Here is a 22,865-nt window from a genome sequence, read left to right on the forward strand (position 1 = left end):
AGCGCGTCCCGCGCGCCCCGCCCCCTTTCACCCGTGGTCACGTGGCTCAGGGCACCCGCGCTTCCGCCCTCGAACAGTTAGCTGAGCAGCCTCACCTGCGCAGGCGCGTGGCACTCTGGATGAGGCGAGCCGAATCCTTCTTGCCCTACCACCTGAGTTAGCTAAACCCGGCTATACCAATCAGGGACCCCTTTCTTGTTGGACATTTCCTGTGTGTTGGTTGGATCGACTTGTTAGCTACTGTTAGTGTTGAGCACGGAGAAGGCAATGGGACCCCATTCCAGTATTCTTGCCTGGAAAATCCCATGGGCGGAGGAGCCTGGTAGGCTGCAGTCCATGGGGTCGCTAAGAGTCGGACACGACTGAGCGACTTCACCTTCACTTTTCACTTTCATGCATTGGAGAAGGAAATGGCAACCCACTCCAATGTTCTTGCCTGGAGAATCCCAGGGACCGGGGAGCCTGGTGGGCTGCCATCTATGGGGTCGCACAGAGTCGGACACGACTGAAGCGACTTAGCAGTAGCAGTGTTGAGCAAATTTAGTCCTTATCAGACAGGGGAAAGCATTACTTCTTGAAAGCATATTTTTAAACATTTTATTTATAAAATCTAAACATACAGAAGAGTAGACTGTATGATGAACCTACGTATATACTCATCATAGTTACTGTTCAGATTTTTTTTTGTTTGGCTTTTCATTGTTCTAGAAACGTGTCCATTTTACTTAAACGTTCTAATGTATTTCGTCAGAACTGTGCATAGTGTTTTACCATATTTTCAATTTATTTCGTCTGTTGTTATATCACTTTGTTTATTCTAAACATGCATTTGAGTTTTCATTGTCCTTTGATTAGCCTTGTGGGTAACTATTTTACTGGCCTTTTCAAAAATTCTGATTTTGTTACATTACTTTTTTCATTCTTTGTCTCCTGATTTATTCAATAGAAAGTTTAATTCATTTATTTTTATTTAAAAATCAGATCAGATCAGATCAGTCGCTCAGTCGTGTCCGACTCTTTGCGACCCCATGAATCGCAGCACACCAGGCCTCCCTGTCCATCACCAACTCCCGGAGTTCACTCACACTCACGTCCATGGAGTCAGTGATGCCATCCAGCCATCTCATCCTCTGTCGTCCCCTTCTCCTCCTGCCCCCAATCCCTCCCAGCATCAGAGTCTTTTCCAATGAGTCAACTCTTCGCATGAGGTGGCCAAAGTACTGGAGTTTCAGCTTTAGCATCATTCCTTCCAAAGAAATCCCAGGGCTGATCTCCTTCAGAATGGACTGGTTGGATCTCCTCGCAGTCCAAGGGACTCTCAAGAGTCTTCTCCAACACCACAGTTCAAAAGCATCAATTCTTCAGCACACAGCCTTCTTCACAGTCCAACTCTCACATCCATACATGACCACAGGAAAAAATCATAGCCTTGACTAGACGAACCTTTGTTGGCAAAGTAATGTCTCTGCTTTTGAATATGCTATCTAGGTTGGTCATAACTTTCCTTCCAAGGAGTAAGCATCTTTTAATTTCATGGCTGCAGTCACCATCTGTAGTGATTTTGGAGCCCAGAAAAATAAAGTCTGACACTGTTTCCACTGTTTCCCCATTTATTTCCCATGAAGTGGTGGGACCGGATGCCATGATCTTCATTTTCTGAATGTTGAGCTTTAAGCCAACTTTTTCACTCTCCACTTTCACTTTCATCAAGAGGCTTTTCAGTTCCTCTTCACTTTCTGCCATAAGGGTGGTATCATCTGCATATCTGAGGTTATTGATATTTCTCCTGGCAATCTTGATTCCAGCTTGTGTTTCTTCCAGTCCAGCGTTTCTCATGATGTACTCTGCATATAAGTTAAATAAACAGGGTGACAATATACAGCCTTGACGAACTCCTTTTCCTATTTGGAACCAGTCTGTTGTTCCATGTCCAGTTCTAACTGTTGCTTCCTGACCTGCATACAGATATCTCAAGAGGCAGATCAGGTGGTCTGGTATTCCCAACTCTTTCAGAATTTTCCACAGTTTATTGTGATCCACACAGTCAAAGGCTTTGGCATAGTCAATAAAGCAGAAATAGATGTTTTTCTGGAACTCTCTTGCTTTTTCGATGATCCAGCAGATGTTGGCTATTTGATCTCTGGTTCCTCTGTCTTTTCTAAAACCAGGAAGTTCACGGTTCACATATTGCTGAAGCCTGGCTTGGAGAATTTTGAGCATTACTTTACTAGCGTGTGAGATGAGTGCAATTGTGCAGTAGTTTGAGCACTTTTTGGCATTGCCTTTCTTTGGGGTTGGAATGAAAACTGACCTTTTCCAGTCCTGTGGCCACTGCTGAGTTTTCCAAATTTGCTGGCATATTGAGTACAGCACTTTCACGGCATCATCTTTTAGAATTTGGAATAGCTCAACTGGAATTCTATCACCTCCACTAGCTTTGTTCATAGTGATGCTTTCTAAGGCCCACTTGACTTCACATTCCAGGATGTCTGGCTCTAGGCCAGTGATCACACCATCGTGATTATCTGCATCATGAAGATCTTTTTTGTACAGTTCTTCTGTGTATTCTTGCCATCTCTTCTTAATATCTTCTGCCTCTGTTAGGTCCATACCATTTCTGTCCTTTATCGAGCACATCTTTGCATGACATGTTCCTTTGGTATCTCTGATTTTCTTGAAGAGATCCCTAGTCTTTCTAATTCTGTTGTTTTCCTCTATTTCTTTGCATTGATCGCTGAAGAAGGCTTTCTTATCTCTTCTTGCTATTCTTTGGAACTCTGCATTCAGATGTTTATATCTTTCCTTTTCTCCTTTGCTTTTCACTTCTCTTCTTTTCACAGCTATTTGTAAGGCCTCCCCAGACAGCCATTTTGCTTTTTTGCATTTCTTTTCTATGGGGATGGTCTTGATCCCTGTCTCCTGTACAATGTCATGAACCTCATTCCATAGTTCATCAGGCACTCTATCAGATCTCGGCCCTCAAATCTATTTCTCACTTCCACTGTATAATCATAAGGGATTTGATTTAGGTCATACCTGAATGGTCTAGTGGTTTTCCCTACTTTCTTCAATTTAAGTCTGAAATAGAAAGATGTAAAGCTGTGAGTTTCCTCTTTTAGACTAGCTTTGCACACAGTCTTCAGTTCAGTCACTCAGTCATGTCCGACTCTTTGCGACCCCATGAATTGCCGCACGCCAGCCTCCCTGTCCATCACCAACTCCTGGAGTTCACTCAGACTCACGTCCATCGAGTCAGTGATGCCATCCAGCTACCTCATCCTCTGTCGTCCCCTTCTCCTCCTGCCGCCAATCCCTCCCAGCATCAGAGTCTTTTCCAATGAGTCACTCTTTGCATGAGGTGGCCAAAGTACTGGAGTTTTAGCTTTATCACCATGCCTTCCAAAGAAATCCCAGGACGGATCTCCTTGCAGTCCAAGGGACTCTCAAGAGTCTTCTCCAACACCACAGTTCAAAAGCATCAATTCTTCAGTGCTCAGCCTTCTTCACAGTCCAACTCTCACATCCATACGTAACCACAGGAAAAGCCATAGCCTTCACTAGACGGACCTTTGTTGGCAATGTCTCTGCTTTTGAATATGCTATCTAGGTTGGTCATAACTTTCCTTCCAAGGAGTAAGTGTCTTTTAATTTCATGGCTGCAATCACCATCTGCAGTGGTTTTGGAGCCCAAAAAATAAAGTCTGACACTGTTTCCACTGTTTCCCCATCTATTTCCCATGAAGTGATGGGACTGGATGCCATGATCTTCGTTTTCTGAATGTTGAGCTTTAAGCCAACTTTTTCTCTCTCCACTTTCACTTTCATCAAGAGGCTTTTGAGTTCCTCTTCACCTTCTGCCATAAGGGTGGTGTCATCTGCATATCTGAGGTTATTGATATTTCTCCCGGCAATCTTGATTCCAGCTTGTGCTTCTTCCAGCCCAGCGATTCTCATGATGTACTCTGCATATAAGTTAAATAAGCAGGGTGACAATATACAGCCTTGACGTACTCCTTTTCCTATTTGGAACCAGTCTGTTGTTCCATGTCCAGTTCTAACTGTTGCTTCCTGACCTGCATACAGATATCTCAAGAGGCAGATCAGGTGGTCTGGTATTCCCATCTCTTTCAGAATTTTCCACAGTTTATTGTGATCCACACAATCTTCAGGACAATGTAATATTCTCATTTTCCTTTATCCTTTAGTTTGACTGACAGTTTTCATTTCCTCTTTGAATTCAGAATTATTCAAATATTGAGCACCTGTTTTGTGCCAGGCACACGGTATTTGGTACTTGGGAGATACTGGCAAGTAAAGCCAGACAAAACCCTTTCTCATAGATGTCAGTGAGAGAAGGCATACAATTATAAACCACAACAAATGAAAGTTCTGAAGAAGTAACAAAACATGGTTCTGTCAATGTGTACTAAGAGAACCTGATCTAACCAGGAGGAAGTCATCCCCCAAGGAAATGATTCAAATTAAGATGAGAAGTTAATTAGGGAAAGTCTAAAGTCTGACTTTTCTAACAGGGTCTTCCCGATAACGTTTTTCTTCCTGTCATGCCACCAAACTCTACCAATTCGTATTAGAATTGTGTGCCTTTTCAATTGTATGTTTATACTGCCATCCTCTCTTCCAGTTTGAATTGCAGAACTCAGCAGTGATTTACTGTTTACCCTCATTTGCTCCCCAGTTAAGAACCTAGCCTTAGATAGCCTGTCTTCTTTTAGTCTACTCAATTCGCTGTTTCCTTATGATAACAGATTTAGACTAATAATCTTAACATGACTGATAAACTTTATTTTTATCACTTCTCTATTTCTCTTGGAATATTTGAAGTTAAAATATGAACTCTGAAATTTGGGTTAAAATATAAAAATATTTAATGGATTACAACTGCCTTGATTCAAGGCCTCCATGAGCCTAACCTCAATTACTGACATTCACCACGTTGCCCATTGTTTCAAAACTTTTGTACATCTCCAGGCTGAAATAGTTGGTGAAGTGGCTTTCTCTACCTTCTTCACCAAAGCACAGGAGCCCTAATCCTTACCAGTCCTGAAACGTGATTATTATCCTTAGTCTCATTGACAGATGTTGGAATAGAGGTAATGAATGTTATGTTGCAGCTAGAATAGATGAGTTCAGTTCAATTCAGTTGCTCAGTCGTGTCCGACTCTTTGCGACCCCATTAATCACCGCACGCCAGGCCTCCCTGTCCATCACCAACTCCCAGAGTCCACCCAAACCCATGTCCATTGTGTTGGTGATGCCATCCAACCATCTCATTCTCTGTCGTCCCCTTCTCCTCCTGCCCCCAATCCCTCCCAGCATCAGAGTCTTTTCCAATGAGTCAACTCTTCGCATGAGGTGGCCAAAATATTGGAGTTTCAGCTTCCGCATCAGTCCTTCCAATAAACACCCAGGACTGATCTCCTTTAGGACGGACTGGTTGGATCTCCTTGCAGTCCAAGGGACCTTTGAAGAGTCTTCTCCAACACCACAGTGCAAAAGCATCAATTCTTCGGGGCTCAGCTTTCTTCACAGTCCAACTCTCACATCCATACATGACCACTGGAAAAACCATAGATTTGACTAGATGGACCTTTGCTGGCAAAGTAATGTCTCTGCTTTTTTAATATGCTATCTAGGTTGGTCATAACTTTCCTTCCAAGGAGTAAGTGTCTTTTAATTTCATGGCTGCAATCACCATCTGCAGTGATTTTGGAGCCAAAAAAAATAAAGTCTGACACTGTTCCCACTGTTTCCCCATCTATTTCCCATGAAGTGATGGGACCAGATGCCATGATCTTCGTTTTCTGAATGTTGAGCTTTAAGCCAACTTTTTCACTCTCCTCTTTCAAGAGGCTTTTGAGTTCCTCTTCACTTTCTGCCATAAGGGTGGTATCATCTGCATATCTGAGGTTATTGATATTTCTCCCGGCAATCTTGATTCCAGCTTGTGCTTCTTCCAGTCCAGCGATTCTCATGATGTACTCTGCATGTAAGGTAAATAAGCAGGGTGACAATATACAGCCTTGACGAACTCCTTTTCCTATTTGGAACCAGTCTGTTGTTCCATGTCCAGTTCTAACTGTTGCTTCCTGACCTGCATATAGGTTTCTCAAGAGGCAAGTCAGGTGGTCTGGTATTCCCATCTCTTTCAGAATTTTCCAGTTTATTGTGATCCACACAGTCAAAGGCTTTGGCATAGTCAATAAAGCAGAAATAGATGTTTTTCTGGAACTCTCTTGTTTTTTAGATGATCCAGCGGATGTTGGCAATTTGATCTCTGGTCCTCTGCCTTTTCTAAAACCAGCTTGAACATCTGGAAGTTCATGGTTCACATATTGCTGAAGCCTGGCTTGGAGAATTTTGAGCATTACTTTACTAGCATGTGAGATGAGTGCAATTGTGCGGTAGTTTGAGCATTCTTTGGCATTGCCTTTCTTTGGGGTTGAATAGATTCAAACCCAAATTTCTATGGCTTTCAGCCTATTTCCCCTCCTTTTCATTATGAAAAATTCCAAACATATGCAAAATTAAAATAGTATGGTGAACCTTCCTGTACCCATCTCCTGGCTTCATTAACTGCCATTTTTGTTTCTTGTATACCCACTCCCACATTTAATTTTTAAACAGCCAATTTACATTCATTCAAATGCACAAATCTTATATTATGCAGTTTTTGACACTTGGATTCACTTTGTGATCCACACCCCTTTCAAGGTATAGAACATTTCCACCACCACACAAATTCCCTAGAAAGTCCCTACCCCACACCAAAGAGGAAACCAGTGTTCTAATTTTTCTTCACCTTAGGATAGTTTTGACTGTTTTAGAACTTCATATAAATTATCATATATTATTTACTATTTGTGGCTAGGTTTTGCTGGATAGATCAATTCTTTCCTTTTCATGTTGCTGAGTAGTACTCCTTTGTTTAGTCATTCTCCTATTGATAGGCATTTGGGTTTCCAGTCTGAGGCTATTATAAATAATGCTGCTATGAATATTTTGTACAGGTCTTTTTGTGGAATTTATTTTCATTTTTCTCATGTAAATATGTTGGCATGAAATTTCTAGGTTAAAGAGTAGGTGATTATAATAGTCAAAACATTCCCCCAAAGACTACCCATTTTACTGTGTCCAAGTGAGTTACTCCACATCTTCCCATGCATTTCGTTGTTAGTCTTTTTGATTTTAGCCATTCTGATGGATGTGTAGTAACATCTTATGGTTTTAATCTGTGTTCACCACTGAGCATTTTTCATGGGTACACTGGTAAGGTATTTGTCCTCCTTTAAGAATCATCTGTTCTAGTATTTACTTTTTTTTTTTGTCTTTGTAATATTAAATGACCTAAATCAAATCCCTTATGATTATACAGTAGAAGTGACAAATAGATTTAAGGGACTAGATCTGATAGAGTGCCTGATGAACTATGGATGGAGGTTCGTGACATTGTACAGGAGACAGGGATCAAGACCATCCCCATGGAAAAGAAATGCAAAAAAGCAAAATGGCTGTCTGAGGAGGCCTTACAAATAGCTGTGAAAAGAAGAGATGCAAAAAGCAGAGGAGAAAAAGAAAGATATAAGCATCTGAATGCAGAGTTCCAAAGAATAGCGAGGAGAGATAAGAAAGCCTTCCTCAGCTATCAATGCAAAGAAATAGAGGAAAACAATAGAATGGGAAAGACTAGAGATCTCTTCAAGAAAATTAGAGATACCAAAGGAACATTTCACGCAAAGATGGGCTCGATAAAGGACAGAAATGGTATGGACCTAACAGAAGCAGAAGATATTAAGAAGAGATGGCAAGAACACACAGAAGAACTGTACAAAAAAGATCTTCACAACCCAGATAATCACGATAGTGTGATCACTGACCTAGAGCCAGACATCCTGGAATGTGAAGTCAAGTGGGCCTTAGAAAGCATCACTACGAACAAAGCTAGTGGAGGTGATAGAATTCCAGTTGAGCTATTCCAAATCCTGAAAGATGATGCTGTGAAAGTGCTGCACTCAATATACCAGCAAATTTGGAAAACTCAGCAGTGGCCACAGGACTGGAAAAGGTCAGTTTTCATTCCAACCCTTCGAAAGGCAATGTCAAAGAATGCTCAAACTACCGCACAATTGCACTCATCTCACACGCTAGTAAAGTAATGCTTAAAATTCTCCAAGCCAGGCTTCAGCAATACATGAACCGTGAACTTCCAGATGTTCAAGCTGGTTTTAGAAAAGGCAGAGGACCAGAGATCAAATTGCCAACATCCGCTGGACCATGGAAAAAACGAGAGTTCCAGAAAAACATCTATTTCTGCTTTATTGAGTATGCCAAAGCCTTTGACTGTGTGGATCACAATAAACTGTGGAAAATTCTGAAAGAGATGGGAATACCAGACCACCTGATCTGCCTCTTGAAAAATTTGTATGCAGGTCAGGAAGCAACAGTTAGAACTGGACATGGAACAACAGACTGGCTCCAAGTAGGAAAAGGAGTATGTCAAGGCTGTATTCGAGAAGGCAATGGCACCCCACTCCAGTACTTTTGCCTGGAAAATCCCATGGACGGAGGAGCCTGGTAGGCTGTAGTCCACGGGGTCGCTAAGAGTCGGACACGACTGAGCAACTTCACTTTCACTTTTCACTTTCACGCACTGGAGAAGGAAATGGCAACCCACTCCAGTGTTCTTGCCTGGAGAATCCCAGGGATGGGGAAGCCTGGTGGGCTTACACCACCCCTGGTGGGATCGCACAGAGTGGGACACGACTGAAGCGACTTAGCAGCAGCAGGAGCAGCAGCAAGGCTGTATATTGTCACCCTGCTTATTTAACTTATATGCAGATATGCAGATGACACCACCCTTATGGCAGAAAGTGAAGAGGAACTAAAAAGCCTCTTGATGAAAGTGAAAGAGGAGAGTGAAAAAGTTGGCTTAAAGCTCAACATTCAGAAAACGAAGATCATGGCATCTGGTCCCATCACTTCATGGGAAATAGATGGGGAAACACTGGAAGCAATGTCAGACTTTATTTTTTGGGCTCCAAAATCACTGCAGATGGTGATTACAGCCATGAAATTAAAAGACGCTTACTCCTTGGAAGGAAAGTTATGACCAACTTTCAATATGACCAACTGATGCTGAAGCTGAAACTCCAATACTTTGGCCACCTCATGCGAAGAGTTGACTCACTGGAAAAGACCCTGATGCTGGGAGGCATTGGGGGCAGGAGGAGAAGGGAATGACAGAGGATGAGATGGTTGGATGGCATTACCAACTCAATGGACAGGAGTTTGAGTAAACTCCGGGAGTTTGTGATGGACAGGCAGGCCTGGCGTGCTGCAATTCATGGGGTTGTAAAGAGTCGGATACGACTGAGGGACTTAACTGTTCCTTTATTTTTTTTGGCCTCGATGCAAGGTGTGTAGGATCTTAGTTCCTCCACCAGAGATCTAACCCAAGCCCCCTGAAATAGAAGCGCAGAGCCCTAACTACTGAGACCGACAGGAAATTGCCCTGAGTTGCACGAGTTCTTTATATATTCTGGAAACTAGTTTTTTTTTTGGCCAGTTATCCTTTGGCAAATATTTTCTCGCACTTTGTGCCTTATATTTTCTTAATGGTATTTTAAGAGTATTGTTGTTGTTCAGCCACTAAGTCATGTCCAACTCTTTGTGCCCTGGTGGACTGCAGTATGCCAGGCCTCCCTGTCCTTCACTATCTCCCAGAGTTTACTCTAACTCATGCCCATTGTCAGTGATGCCACCCAAATATCTCACCCTCTGTCGCCCCCTTCTGTTGCCGTCAGTCTTTCCCAGCATCAAGATTTTTTTCCATTGAGTGGGCTCTTTGCCTCAGGTGCCAAAGTATTGGGAGTTTCCGCTTCAGCATCAGTCCTTCCAATGAATATTCAGGGCTGACGCCCTTTAGGATTGACTGGTTGGATCTCCTTGCTGTCCAAGGGACTCCCAAGAATCTATTCCAACACCGTATTTGAAAGGCATCAATTCTTCAGCAGTCTTCTTTATGGTCCAACTCTCACATCCAAACATGACTACTGGAAAAACCTCAGCTTTGACTATATCCATCTTTGTTGGCAAAGTGATGTCTCTGCTTTTTAATACACTGTCTAGGCTTGTCAAAGTTTTTCTTCCAATAAGCAAACATCTTTTAATTTCATGGCTGCAGTCACCATCCACAGTGGTTTTGGAGCCCAGGAAAATTAAATCTGTCAGTTTCCACTTTTTCCTCATCTATTTGCCATGAGGGGATCCGATGCCATGATCTTCCTTTTCTGAATGCTGAGTTTTAAGCCAGTTTTTCACTTTCCTCTTTCATGTTTATCAAGAGGCTCTTTAGTTCCTCTTTACTTTCTGCCATTAAAGTGGTATCATCTGCATATCTGAGCTAAATTTTGTATTTTGATGAAGTCTAAGTAATCAATCTTTTTCCTTAATGTAACTGCTTTCTGTCTGTTGTATAGTAAAACTTTACCTACCCTCTAGGTTTCAAAGATATTCTCCATTTTTCTTAAAAGTTTTACAGTTTTAGTGTTTTTATTCAGGTTTATAATCTACCTCTAACTAATTTTTGTGTACAATATCAACTAAGGGTCAAGGTTGACTATTTCCCATACAGATATTCAGTTGTTTTCTTCATAATTTACTAAACTCTACCCCAATTTTTTATTTGGACAAATTTAAATCTTGTGGCCTTCCCATAGATTCACTGGTTAACCTTTTTTCCTATTTGCTTTATCTATGTAGACTTCTATCTTAAAACCATTTCAAAGTAAAGTACAGACTTCATGACCTTTCACTTCTAAATATTTCAGTATGTTTCCTACCCAGAACACTCTCCTACCCAGCCACAATACCAGTATCACACCTAAGAAAATTAGCATTAATTTCACCATACCAATTTGCATACTCTGTCTCATGCTAGAATTTCATAGGAATTGTGTTAAACCTGTATACCAACATGGGGAGAATTAAAATTGTTACTATGTTGAATCTCCAATTAATAAACATATCTCTCCACACTTATTTTGCTCCTTTGGTTTCATTAGCATTTTGTAGTTTTCTGAATAAAATCCGGTACACACTTTGTTAGATTCACACTTTCACGTCAGTTCATACTGCTCTACTGAGGTAAAAGAATTAAAGAGGTTTCGTTAGGTAAACAATTCATCTTTAGGACACTTGAACTAGCATAAATCAAAACTTCAGGCAGAGTCTGAAATCTCTACACCTCTTCCCAAGTGATGCCAGGCCAGTTTCATGGTCAACTCCTGCCGTTTGCCTTGGACACAGAAGGATCAATACCCATCTCTGATTTAAGCCAGGATGTCCTGAACTTAGATAACTTATGGTGTATTATATTTACGCCAAATACAAATTCTATGAATCCCATCCTAGGCTCTTGGGACAGCATCTGTAAATACATATAAGAAACTCACCAGACGAGTCAGATGATCAACCAGCTTTGGGAGCTGCTACTCTACATCTCGTTTCCTCTTAAGAGTCACATTCTCCCTTTTAGTTAATCTCCTATTTATGAGTGCTACATGCTAGTCAATTTGGCGCACATGCTGATTCACAAAAATGCACTCATCATTTGCAGGCCTTGCTCATACTGATTTCTTAAACTTGTAATGCCTTACCTTTCTTGATCTCTGTCTTTGCAAATTCAATGCATTACCCAGACTCCAGCTCAAATACTACTTCCTCACAAATCTCTTAGCTGGAAATAGCTCCTTCCTACTCAGATTACTTGTATTTTTAAATGGCATTTAAAAGACATATTTATTGTATTTCCCCTCCTAGAAGGGCTAGATAAGATCTTACTCATTTTATAGTCCCCAATGTATTCAGTGTTTGCTGTGTACCAGATAGATGCTAAGTCTTTACATGCTGCAACTTATGAGATCAGGTTTACTGAATGAGAATTAATAAACTAGAAGCGGCTTCAAAGTAAAATAACAGCATACTATTATTTTAGAAAACATTCTTGCTTTGTTCACCTAATTGTAATAGTTAAGAAACACTAAATTTTATGATGAGGAATTATGTATCTGGCTTAAAAATGTATCAGGACTTTCTATTTTTATAATTTTAAGATTTCAGAGTACTTATGATCACAGGGAAAAAGTAGAATAGAAAATTTAACTTATTACACCATAGAGGGGCATTCCTGGAATTCATATGAACAAAAATTTTAATTTTTATATAGTTTTATTAATAAACAGGGAAATTATATAATACATTAAATTTTCAAAGTCTCACCATAATATTCTTAAAAGTACAAAATTCAATGCCTAAATTTTACATTTTCCCCATGATAATGCAAAAGAAAAAACCCAGTAATTATAAATACATATATTTTACAAAAAAACTCCATTTATCATGGAAATTATCTAGACTACAAAGAATGAATGAATCATGACTGAATTTCATATCCTAATGGATCAAGGCCCTGGTCGAGGAGCATTAGAGAGGATTCTCTTAACTTCTGTAGCAATTTCCTTAATTCTTCCTTAGAAAACACCTGTTTTTAAAACAGAAAAAATGTTAAGAATGAGAACAAAGAAGAGTGTAAATTTATAGTCACCTAACCAACCTGAATAGCTTAATTCAAGAAGAAATTCCTCTTTAAGATTTATGTAGCCAGAGGTCATTATACTAGCATAGCTCAAAGCTACTTCTCTGGGCCAGTCAATATACTTCTAACTGCTTAGATATGTAAACATATTCCATATTAAAAAGCACAAACATTAAAACTGGATCATTACTTTAAGAAAATCTAAGAACACTTAAAGAATATATACATCTCAGAAAATTAAATATTACTACGTGCGTGCATGCTAAGTCACTTCAGTCTTCTCCAACTTTTTGCAACCTTATACACTGTAGCCCACCAGGCCCCTCTGTCCATGGGGATTCTCAGGCAAGAATACTGGAGTGGGTTGCCATATGCTCGTCCAGGGGATCTTCCTGACTCAGAGATTAAACCCGAGTCCCTGTGTCTCCTGCACTGACAGGTGGGATCTTTACCACTAATGCTACCTGGGACGCCCCAAATATTACTACAAAGGACATCAAATCATTAAAATTTTAAAGTGCAAACACTCTGGAACTTACCAGATACAGTTTGTGGCGCTCAGAGGACACCATATCTGCTAACTGCAGGCATTCCTGATACTGACCGGTACTATGCAGTATGGTGTGAAGCAGAAAACACAACATTGGCAGACAAAGCTTTCTCAGTAAAACCATTTGATGTATTCTTTCATGGTCTTCCTCAGCATCCTACACACAAACCAAAATGCAACAAGTAGAAGCTAAAGAGTTTCTGTAAAGCTTATTAGGCCCATTAAAAATAAAACAAGGCAAGGTTTGTTGTTTTTTTTTTTGGCCGTACCACTCGACTTGTGGGATATTAATTTCCTGACCAAGGATCAAACCTGTGCTCCCTGCAGTGGAAGCTTGGGGTCCTAACCACCGGACCACAAACATATTCCCAAGGTAAGGTTTCAATCACAGTATCGAGTAGACACGATTTTTTGGCAAAAACCATGAAGATGAACAAAATACACTTCAGAGGAGTCACAAGTCTGATAATGAAAACAAAATGCTTCTGAAACTGTATTTACTATGTCTTAAATAAACATCTACATAAAAGGAAAAACGTTAAGACTAGAGCAAAAATCAGAATAGAAAATAATAACTATTCCCCTGGATACACATAGAAGGAAACAGAGGCAGATATTGGGCAGTCTGAAAGGGCATTTCATACCCTGTGATTCCTGCTGGGAAGAAGGGTCAGGATGAGGGGAGAGGTGCACAGGGAGGACAACTTCACTGCAAATATTTTTTTTAATACTTAGAATGAATTTATGATGCTTTTGTATAATTTTATAAAAATAGAAAAATTAAAAGAATGCAAAGATTTGAATAATACAGTGAATGGGACAGAACTAACATATATGAGAAAACTTACTGTAGAGAAAACAATGAGCATTTCTTTATAAGTATACAGGGATCTTTCTAAAAAGTTTTGTAGACACTCAAGAGTACAGAAAAAAGAATAGACCTCTTATGTTCACTACATTTTCTTATAACAAAGTTGAAAAGTAAAAGAATTTAAATAATAAAAAGGTACCCCAATTCTGAAATAATCTTAAAACTTGAAAGGAAATCCATAGGACTAAGTGTAAAACAAACATAAGGAGTTTCCTGGTGGCCTAGTCAGGGATTTGGATTCTGGGCTTTCACTGCTATGGCCTGGGTTCAGTTCCTGCTTGAGGAACTGAGATCCTGCAAGCTAGGCAAAACAAAAAAAGGTAACATGTATCATATGTTGTGTGCTGTGCTTAGTTGCTCAGTAATGTTCTACTCTAGCCCACCAAGCTCCTCTGTCCATGGGGATTCTCCAGGCAATAATACTGGAGTGAGTTGCCATGCCCTCCTCCAGGGGATCTTTCCAACCCACACATTGAACCAGGTCTCTCACATTGCAGGCGGATTCTTTACCGTCTGAGCCATCAGGAAAGCCCAAAAATACTGGAGTGGGTAGCCTATCCCTTTTCCAGGGGGTCTTCCCAACCCAGGAATCGAACTGGGGTCAGCCTGCATTGCAGGCAGATTCTTTACCAGCTGAGCTACCAGAGAAGTCCTGTGTAATAGTGTGAAAGAAAACGGGACAAGCAAAAATAACAACTGCTCCTTTGAAAAGCCTAATAAGATACTTAATTAAAATTTTTCCTTATGACAATTATATTCATCATTAAAAATATGTTCACATGAGATGATAAATTGTTAAAACATTTTTCGAAGGTAGATGTAAGTAGAAGTGTGAAGCAACAGAATGTAATCTGGAAATTATACCAAAGAATAACGTTGACGTACGTCAGGTTTCTATGCATAGGAAAAATTACTATCAATCTTTTTGTTCTGTTTTGAGATACAGATACATGGAAGCAAATATCAAAATGCGTGCTTTGTATTTTCTTAGCTTTAAAAGGGAAAGCACCTTCATTTATTTTCTCAAATAAGCACTCATTCCCTTCAGAGGTAGATTTAAAACACCTCGAGGCCTCACTCGTAATTCACACTGGTGAGTCCCACCTGGCGCCTAGGTAAGGCTGAGAGGACTGCTGCCTTTTGGGTCATGCCATTTGTGCTCCAATATACTCCTTCCCCTGTGCTGAAGAGGCAAAGTACCTGGGGCTCCCAGATCTCTTACCAACTGAAGGAGCAGCTGGCTTTTTGATAACCTGGTCTCACAGGATGGATTCTGGCACCTGCCTCTCCTAAATCCTGTTGCTGCCAAGTATTAGGGTGTGATCTCTTCTGCTGACTGCAGGGGACTCCCACACCAGCAGACTGGTTGCCATCAAGTATCCAGAATCATGCCTGATGGGCCCAGCAGTCTCCCTCAAGGAAAACAACAAATTGCTCTGCTACTACCTATGATATTTTTCTCATCTGAAATGAACAAAAGCTTTGAAAAATCCTGTAAATATGTATTAAAAAAAAAGATTCTTTCCATCAGGGATGTACAGTGCCTTATATGTGAGAAAAGATCATTAACTGGGATGTGTTGATATGTATATATACGTATGTATCCTATTGAGGACAGGGGGCAGGGCTGCAGCAGGGTCTCTGGAGTACGCTGCTAAGGAAGTAAGGAAGTCTTCCGTGCAGATATCTCAGGGAAAGAGCATTATAAGCAGAAGAACAGCAAAGAGGCCGGAAAGTTAGAACAAATGAGGGGAGAAGAATAGGATACAAAGACTGGGGAGGCAGTCAGGACCAGTGTGTGTGACTTTGTTGGTCAAGAAAATAACTTTGGTTTTTATTCAAAGTGTAATGGGAAGCCATCAGAAGGATCAGAGTAGGAGAGTAGTATCTCTTTGATTTTAAAAGAAAATACTATACAAAGGGGCTGCATACAGAAGAGTGGAAGCAAGGCAAAGACAGCTGACACTTCAACCAGAATGTGGTTGAGGCAGAGGTGGTGAAGAGTAGATAGAGACGGCCTGCCTGCTCCATTTGCTCTGCCATCCCTGTGTGCCACCAGCCTCCAACATGAATGGGACCATTCTGCAGTTATGTAAAAAGTGAGGTGCAGATGTAAGAGCCAGCATATCAGGTCAGGGCTTTGTTGAACAGCTGTGCCTTGCAGTGGTGCTGGACAGTAAATGAGTGGCCACTGAAATCTAATCCATGCTCCATTCTACAGGTCATGTGCACTTGACATGAAATCTATCTGTGTAAGAGAGTGGGTACCATTTCCTAATCCTTATACAAGTTATGTAAGTGCTACCAGGAGCCCTGAAAAATTTTCTGCTTCACTGAATATGTAAGAGTATTAAGCTAAACTCAACTCAAAATATCATCCTTTATAATTAGTTCAAGAAATCACTTCTTGTTTGGATTAGATTTGAAGAAGTGATTGACACAGAATGTTGATTTAAAAATATTTGTAAACAAAATGGTATCATTCATAATTTTCCATTCCAACTCCATTTTAAAAATATTCCATAGTGTCTGTTCTGTGACTTTCACTATCTAAAATCAATTCTTAGAATAACAAATACATAAGTATAAATATTTATGCATAAATAAGGCATTGAGTCTTTTCAAACCTTAAATACCGATAGCATTTTGCAACATTAACATTTTATCTTCATGAGCACCAACATAAATCAGGAGAGAAAAGTTTAACATTAAGGAACCTGCTAAAGATTCAAAACTATTGTACTTCCTTGATAGCTCAATGGTGAGGAGTCCGCCTGCCAGTGCAGGAGACAAGGGTTTTGGTCCCTGGTCCAGGAAGGTCCCACATGCCATGAGCAGCTGAGTCTGTGTGCCGCAACTAAGGAGCCCATACACCTAGAACCTGTGCTCCCCAGTAGAGAAGCCACTGCAGTGAGAAGCTAATGCATAACTAGGGAGTGGCCCTGCTCGCAGAAACTAGAGAAAAGCCCGTGCAACTATGAAGACCTAGCACAGTAAAAAATAAATTAATGAATTAATGAAATAATAAAAAGAACCCCCCCACACACATAAAATGGTTCAAAACTATGAAGTTAGCAGGGTTCTATTATGAATTTATATATAAGATGTGGAGACTTTTAAGATCATTAGTAGCAAACAGTAGTAGTAAACTAAAAAAGAAATACTGGGTTTCACCTCCATAGATTCTGGTTTAATTGGTCTGAAGTAGGGCTGGCCTTTTTTTTTTTTTTTTTTTAATTAAATTGCCTAAGAAGCTTTAGTATTTAATTTACCTGGGAAGCTTTAGTATTTTTTAGTATTTAAACAGCTGCTGCTGCTGCTAAGTCACTTCAGTCGTGTCCGACTCTGTGTGACCCCATAGACGGCAGCCCACCAGGCTCCCCCATCTCTGAGATTCTCCAGGCAAGAATACTGGAGTAGGTTGCCATTTAAACAGCAAGCTGTCCTTAATGTTTTGCTTCTGGCCAGAAAATGGAAGCCAGTAAAGTGAGAAAAAGTGTAGTAGCAAAAAACAAAACAAACAATAAAAAAGAAGTGACTATATTAGGATTCAGGGAATGCAGAAGGAAAGATACCAAAGACACTCTTAGGATTTTTCTATTCAAAATAAGGTTATCCAAGAATCTAGCATTTATAATAATGCACCGTTTCTGTCACGCCCCAGGAGCGAGCCTCAGCACCTTTCCCTCACAACGTTATTACTTCCAGCATTCTTCCTTTCACCCATTTCTACTCATCCAAATCTACCCCTCGTTCAAGGTTCAGTCAAATGCTATACCTTTTAAGCATTCTGTCCAGATCTCTTCTGGGTAGAAGCAGCCTTTTCTTTTCCTGAAGTCACAAAATACTTCATCTGTGCTTTTTTTTTTTTTTTTTTTGGCATTTAGTACTTCTGTAACTGATTCTCAACCTAGGCTACACATTAACGCTTTCCAGGTAATTTAAACTTTTTTTTTTTTTTAAAGCCCAGCCCTACTTCAGACCAATTAAACCAGAATCTGTGGAGGTGAAACCCAGTATTTCTTTTTTAGTATGTAAAACAAATTTTTAATTGAAAATCATTTCAAACAAACTAAATTACAACAACAGTACAAAGAATATCTCAATACCCTTTACCCTGCTTTGCTCAATCTTTACCGTCTACTTTATGATTTGCTTGTGTGTGTGCATCTATAAACACACTTTCTTTTTTTTAAACCCTTTGAGGGCAAGTTGCATAATCATGTTCCATTACCTCTAAATGTTTCAGAGTTTATTTCCTAACAAAGAGAACTTTTTTCTAATATAGTCACAGTGCAGTTAACGACTTCAGAAAACTTAACAGTGATATAATACCTTAACATCACTGACTCAACACTGTCCTTTATAGCATCTTTTTTTCGCCAACACAGGATCCAGTTCAGAATCACATATTGTATTTAATTGTCATGTCTTTTTGGGACTCTTTAAAAGGTTTTTTTGTTTTAATACAATCTTTAAAGGTCACAATCCATTTAGCTATTACAAAATACTGGCTTTACTGCCCATGTTGTACGATATGTCCTCGTAGCCTACTTTACACCCAATGGTTTGTACCTCCCACCCCACAACCCCTATGTTGCTTCTCCTTCCTTCTCCCCACTGGTAGCCACTAATGGAATCAACCCAGTATTGTTTAAAAGTTCTCCAGGTCTCTTAAATGGACAGTTCAGCGGCAAGAGCCACTGCTTTATGTATGTCTTACTCACTCTACTAGACTTACCTTCACCTCTACAGACGGAGTTGAATACATGAATAGTTGATTTTTGGTCCAGAATTTTAAAAAATTAGATTTTACTATACTATACTGAGTGAACATATTAAATATGGAGAAACAGTTTACCTAGGAATCAGACATTCATATATTCCCTAACCAGTATTTCAGGTTAGACTTAAATTATGGGATGTTCAGTTATAATATAGAACAAAGGTTATATAAGATCCGTAACTGCTCCTATTCAGAGAAAGAAGTTTAAAAAAAAAGATGTAGCTTGTTTGTTTTTGCTTTTAGCTATAAACAATGCACAGAGCTTACCTCTCTAACATCCACCATCCACCCTCCATCAACAAACAACAAGACATTGTACATTTTTTCCTTCACATCAGCAGTTAGGGCATCCAAATGCCCTTTCCAAATACCATAATCCATCTGGAAAACAGATATAAGGCAGATATATAATGGACTATATTTGCAAAGTACAGAGATGTACATATATGGAACATCATTCTAAAGAACTAACATTCAGTAAGCCAAATACAAAATAAACATCAACAGATTGCAGTTCAATACAAGACTAAAATGTTTACCATGTAAATGAACACTATTGTCACCTGAAGGTACGTTTCATGTTTGGTTAATTATCTACAAAAAGGTAACTAACAGATTTCTTCCTTCAAAGTAGAACAGTAATAAGGAACATCAACTCTTATCTTATAATAGGAATAATACTGTTGAAGAAATGATCTCCTTACATATATGACTTGTATTTTTGAGATGCAATGAGACATGTCTCATCTACATTTAACTTACTTCATATTTCTTTTCTTTGTGTTCATGAGCCACTTTCTCAGTAAAAGTTGCTTGAGTTGTCAAAGTAGGTTTTTGTGGAGCTGAATTCATATGCTTAAACCACTCATTAAAGGTTTCATGGGCTTCCTAAAATGTAAAGTAAAATAGAAAAATACAAAAAATGAAAACTTTTCACATATGTTCAATAAAATTTTTAAAAATTTTGTTCTTAGAAGTAATTTTGCAGCAGTTAAGAAATAAAATTGTACAATATTTCTTTTTTATACAAAAAAATTACGGTGAATAAGTGTTTTGTTTGTGATATTCACGTGCTTATCCGTGTCCTTGATGAGCCTATTAGCTTCCAGAGGGAAGCAAAGAAATTCAGACTTAGTCCTAAAACCTAGCTAATCACTTCATTATTTATTGAATGAATTTTGAATGAGTATGTTGTTATTTTAGTCATAATACAGATTATCTTGCTTTTTTTCAGTTGTTGCCAAAAGCAGAAATGCTAAAGTTGAGTTAAGAATTCAAAGAATCTTAAGGAACACATTGTGTGCTGGTTAACAATGATTAGAGGGTCTCGCACATGAAGACAAGGTCAGGACTTCCAAGTTCTTAGGGATCGGTGATTCCCAGAGTCACAAGGGAGGTAACATAGTAAGTCAATCACCACTTTTCAAAAAAGTAGTTTAAGGTTTGAGAGTTAATCAGGAAGTCATCATAAAGGAGGACACTTCATGGTTTTCTCTACAATCTCACCAAGTAAGCTCTGATGCACAGATGTTCTCGGATAGCATTATCATCTTCAGCAGGAAGTGGGCTGTCCATTCCTTGTTCCTCCCACTGGTTATAGATCTCTGCTATTGAATCCTGAGGAATTTTCACAAATACTTCTTTTGCAGCTTCATGCTTCTTTGAGGCTGTGAAAAAGATATATAGTTTTCCAATATATATGGATTTCTGTGTAGTAGTTTCTAAAGCAGTCAAATTATTAGTCTGTGACTTTCACAATGACCTGTAACCATTTCAGGGCCCAAGGTACTTCTGTTAAAGGTTTGGGTGATCTTTCTACCTAATGGCTGGGCTTTTCCTTATTTCAGTGTGACAGTCACATAAAGGATTAATTAAATGTAATTACTTTTGTTTTCATTATTTATTTCAATTTTTGGCTGCACTGCAGAGCATGCCAAATCTTACTTCCCCAACCAGGGACTGAATCCAAATCCACTGCAATGAAACACGGAGTCTTAAACACTGGATCACCAGGAAATCCTAAGTTACTTTTACATACTGTCTTAAAAAAAAAATTCCATCTTTCAAAACCTTGAGATTATATATAAAATTGAGTGGGACATAATAAGTCACTATTAAATATGTTTTGTTTCACAGTATCAGCCATAAGAGTGGGTATTTTGTACCTTACCCTACTGGAAGGGTTAGAAAAACAACAAAATTTAAGAACAGAAAAAAAAACTTTGAAAAAAGAATATAAAATAGAGCATACCCAAGAATTTCCTCATTATCGCATTGCCTTGTTTCAGTGCTTCTGCTCTCTGTGCTGGGTCGAATACCAACCAGTCAATTACATCAATTTTTAATCGGTCTTCCTATTCATTTAATTGGAAAAAAAGAAATGTCAATTGTGCTTTTTTCCTAAGATATTCTGCACATTAATAGAATTGGCTTACATCTGTACTACTAATGAATATTTTCCTTCAGGTTATACAAAATTATGAAAGAAAATAGCTTTTCTTAGTTTATTTTCACATTTAATAGCTCTCTATTAAATTATAGAAAAAACTTACTGGACTGTCAGTCTGGAATTATATATCTGATGTGCCACCAATTTAATTATCTGACTCCTTTAAGTGCTATTCTACAACTTTTTCTTTCCTAGATAAAACTTTCTATTCTTTTCTGAAAATAATAAGTAAACTACATAAAAATTAGTTAACTGATCAAGTATCTAGAATAATCTGATGAGTAAAAATTCAATGCTCAAGTTTTTACTATTAAAGAAGCTTCCTTTAACATATAACTACTACTAAGCAATTCCTTACAGAGACCTTAAGTTTGCTGTCAATTTTCATAACTTGGCTAACAAAGAAAAATTCTTAAAAAAAGAAAGAAGCCAGAGTATTTTAAAGTAGACATTTAGAAAAAGCTGAACATGAGGGATTATTCAGTTACATAATACACCTCTTTTACCCTCATATTACCTCAGTAGTACCCGTATCCAGTGCTGGGGACAGGTCATGATGACTGAATTCACCATCATCTTTCTTTCGAATATTCTCAACTACAGTTTTTGTTATAGCTGCAATATCCAAATCTAAAGAATTTTTTGAAAGGACGAAAATAAGAATTAATCATTCACACTAATATTCTTTAAATAATCACAATGATTCAGTAAATCTGGGATAACAATTCATTAAAATATGAAAAATGATAAAAGAAAATGCCAAAATTAAAATATATTTTACACAAGATACAGTATAAGTTATTTCATTCCAAAACAGAATTTCATTGAAAATTTCATTCCTTCTTTTCCTCTCAAGAGAAAACAGGATTTAAAACTAGAAGGATATATGTTACTAATACAAAATGATAATCTGCCTACAGAGCCCAACAGGTGAAGCCTTCCATTTTTACCTGCCTCTTTAGCCAGCTCCAGGCAATGGTGGCGCTGTTCAAACTCTGTAACACCTTCCAAAAACAATGCATACTGGGCAACAGCAAGGTCTTGAGGCAAATGACAGGTATAAAATGCTATGAGATTTGTATGTTTCTCATTTATTAAAAGCTGAAAAATAGAAAAAGATCAAAATGTTAATATGTCAATAATAAAGCAAGTTCTAGGAATAACAGTATTATTCAATTCAAAATTTTAAACATATTTAGGAGAGATGCATACAGACATAGAGTTGTACTGCTAAACAGGATTAATTTAAAATTCCAAAATAAAGTGTTTATGATAATTAAGATATTTATGTATTTTGATAACCTTTCTGCCACTAGATATTAAAATACTATCATTCTGATTTATGTTTTCATTAAAATAGTCAAAGGAAAAAAAAGAATCAAACTGTGGGTTTGATTTTACCTGTTTTACCAGAATTTACCTGTATGTATGTCTTTAAAACATCAATGGAAATTTCTTCCTTCATAGGAAAAAAAAAAGATATAATTAAATTATAAATACAGCTGTTTATATGTACCACCAAAATATTTCATAAAAATCCCGCCATAATGATTTTTAGTATTTACCACTGAGCAATTACTACATGCCAGGCTAACT

At 38.6% G+C, this 22,865-nt stretch overlaps 1 protein-coding gene across 4 annotated transcripts in view; it reads right to left on the minus strand.

Annotated features, from left to right (window-relative positions):
- Window positions 1-12,227: 12,227 nt before the first annotated feature.
- NUP107 (nucleoporin 107) overlaps window positions 12,228-22,865 on the minus strand; it is a 48,093-nt gene continuing 37,455 nt past the window's right edge. For all 4 annotated transcript variants that reach the window (XM_005206473.5, XM_002687393.7, XM_059886934.1 and 1 more), the window contains 9 exons: window positions 22,690-22,728; window positions 22,220-22,370; window positions 21,787-21,899; window positions 21,072-21,174; window positions 20,327-20,487; window positions 19,583-19,708; window positions 19,088-19,201; window positions 13,153-13,320; window positions 12,228-12,559 (listed from right to left, as the gene is read on the minus strand). In XM_005206473.5, the coding sequence (XP_005206530.1) occupies window positions 12,452-12,559; window positions 13,153-13,320; window positions 19,088-19,201; window positions 19,583-19,708; window positions 20,327-20,487; window positions 21,072-21,174; window positions 21,787-21,899; window positions 22,220-22,370; window positions 22,690-22,728 (1,083 nt within the window). In that variant the 3' untranslated portion in view covers window positions 12,228-12,451. The remainder of the gene's footprint in view (window positions 12,560-13,152; window positions 13,321-19,087; window positions 19,202-19,582; window positions 19,709-20,326; window positions 20,488-21,071; window positions 21,175-21,786; window positions 21,900-22,219; window positions 22,371-22,689; window positions 22,729-22,865) is intronic.

Source organism: Bos taurus, chromosome 5 (assembly GCF_002263795.3).
Source record: "Bos taurus isolate L1 Dominette 01449 registration number 42190680 breed Hereford chromosome 5, ARS-UCD2.0, whole genome shotgun sequence".
In the NCBI taxonomy this organism is placed as follows: domain Eukaryota; kingdom Metazoa; phylum Chordata; class Mammalia; order Artiodactyla; family Bovidae; genus Bos; species Bos taurus.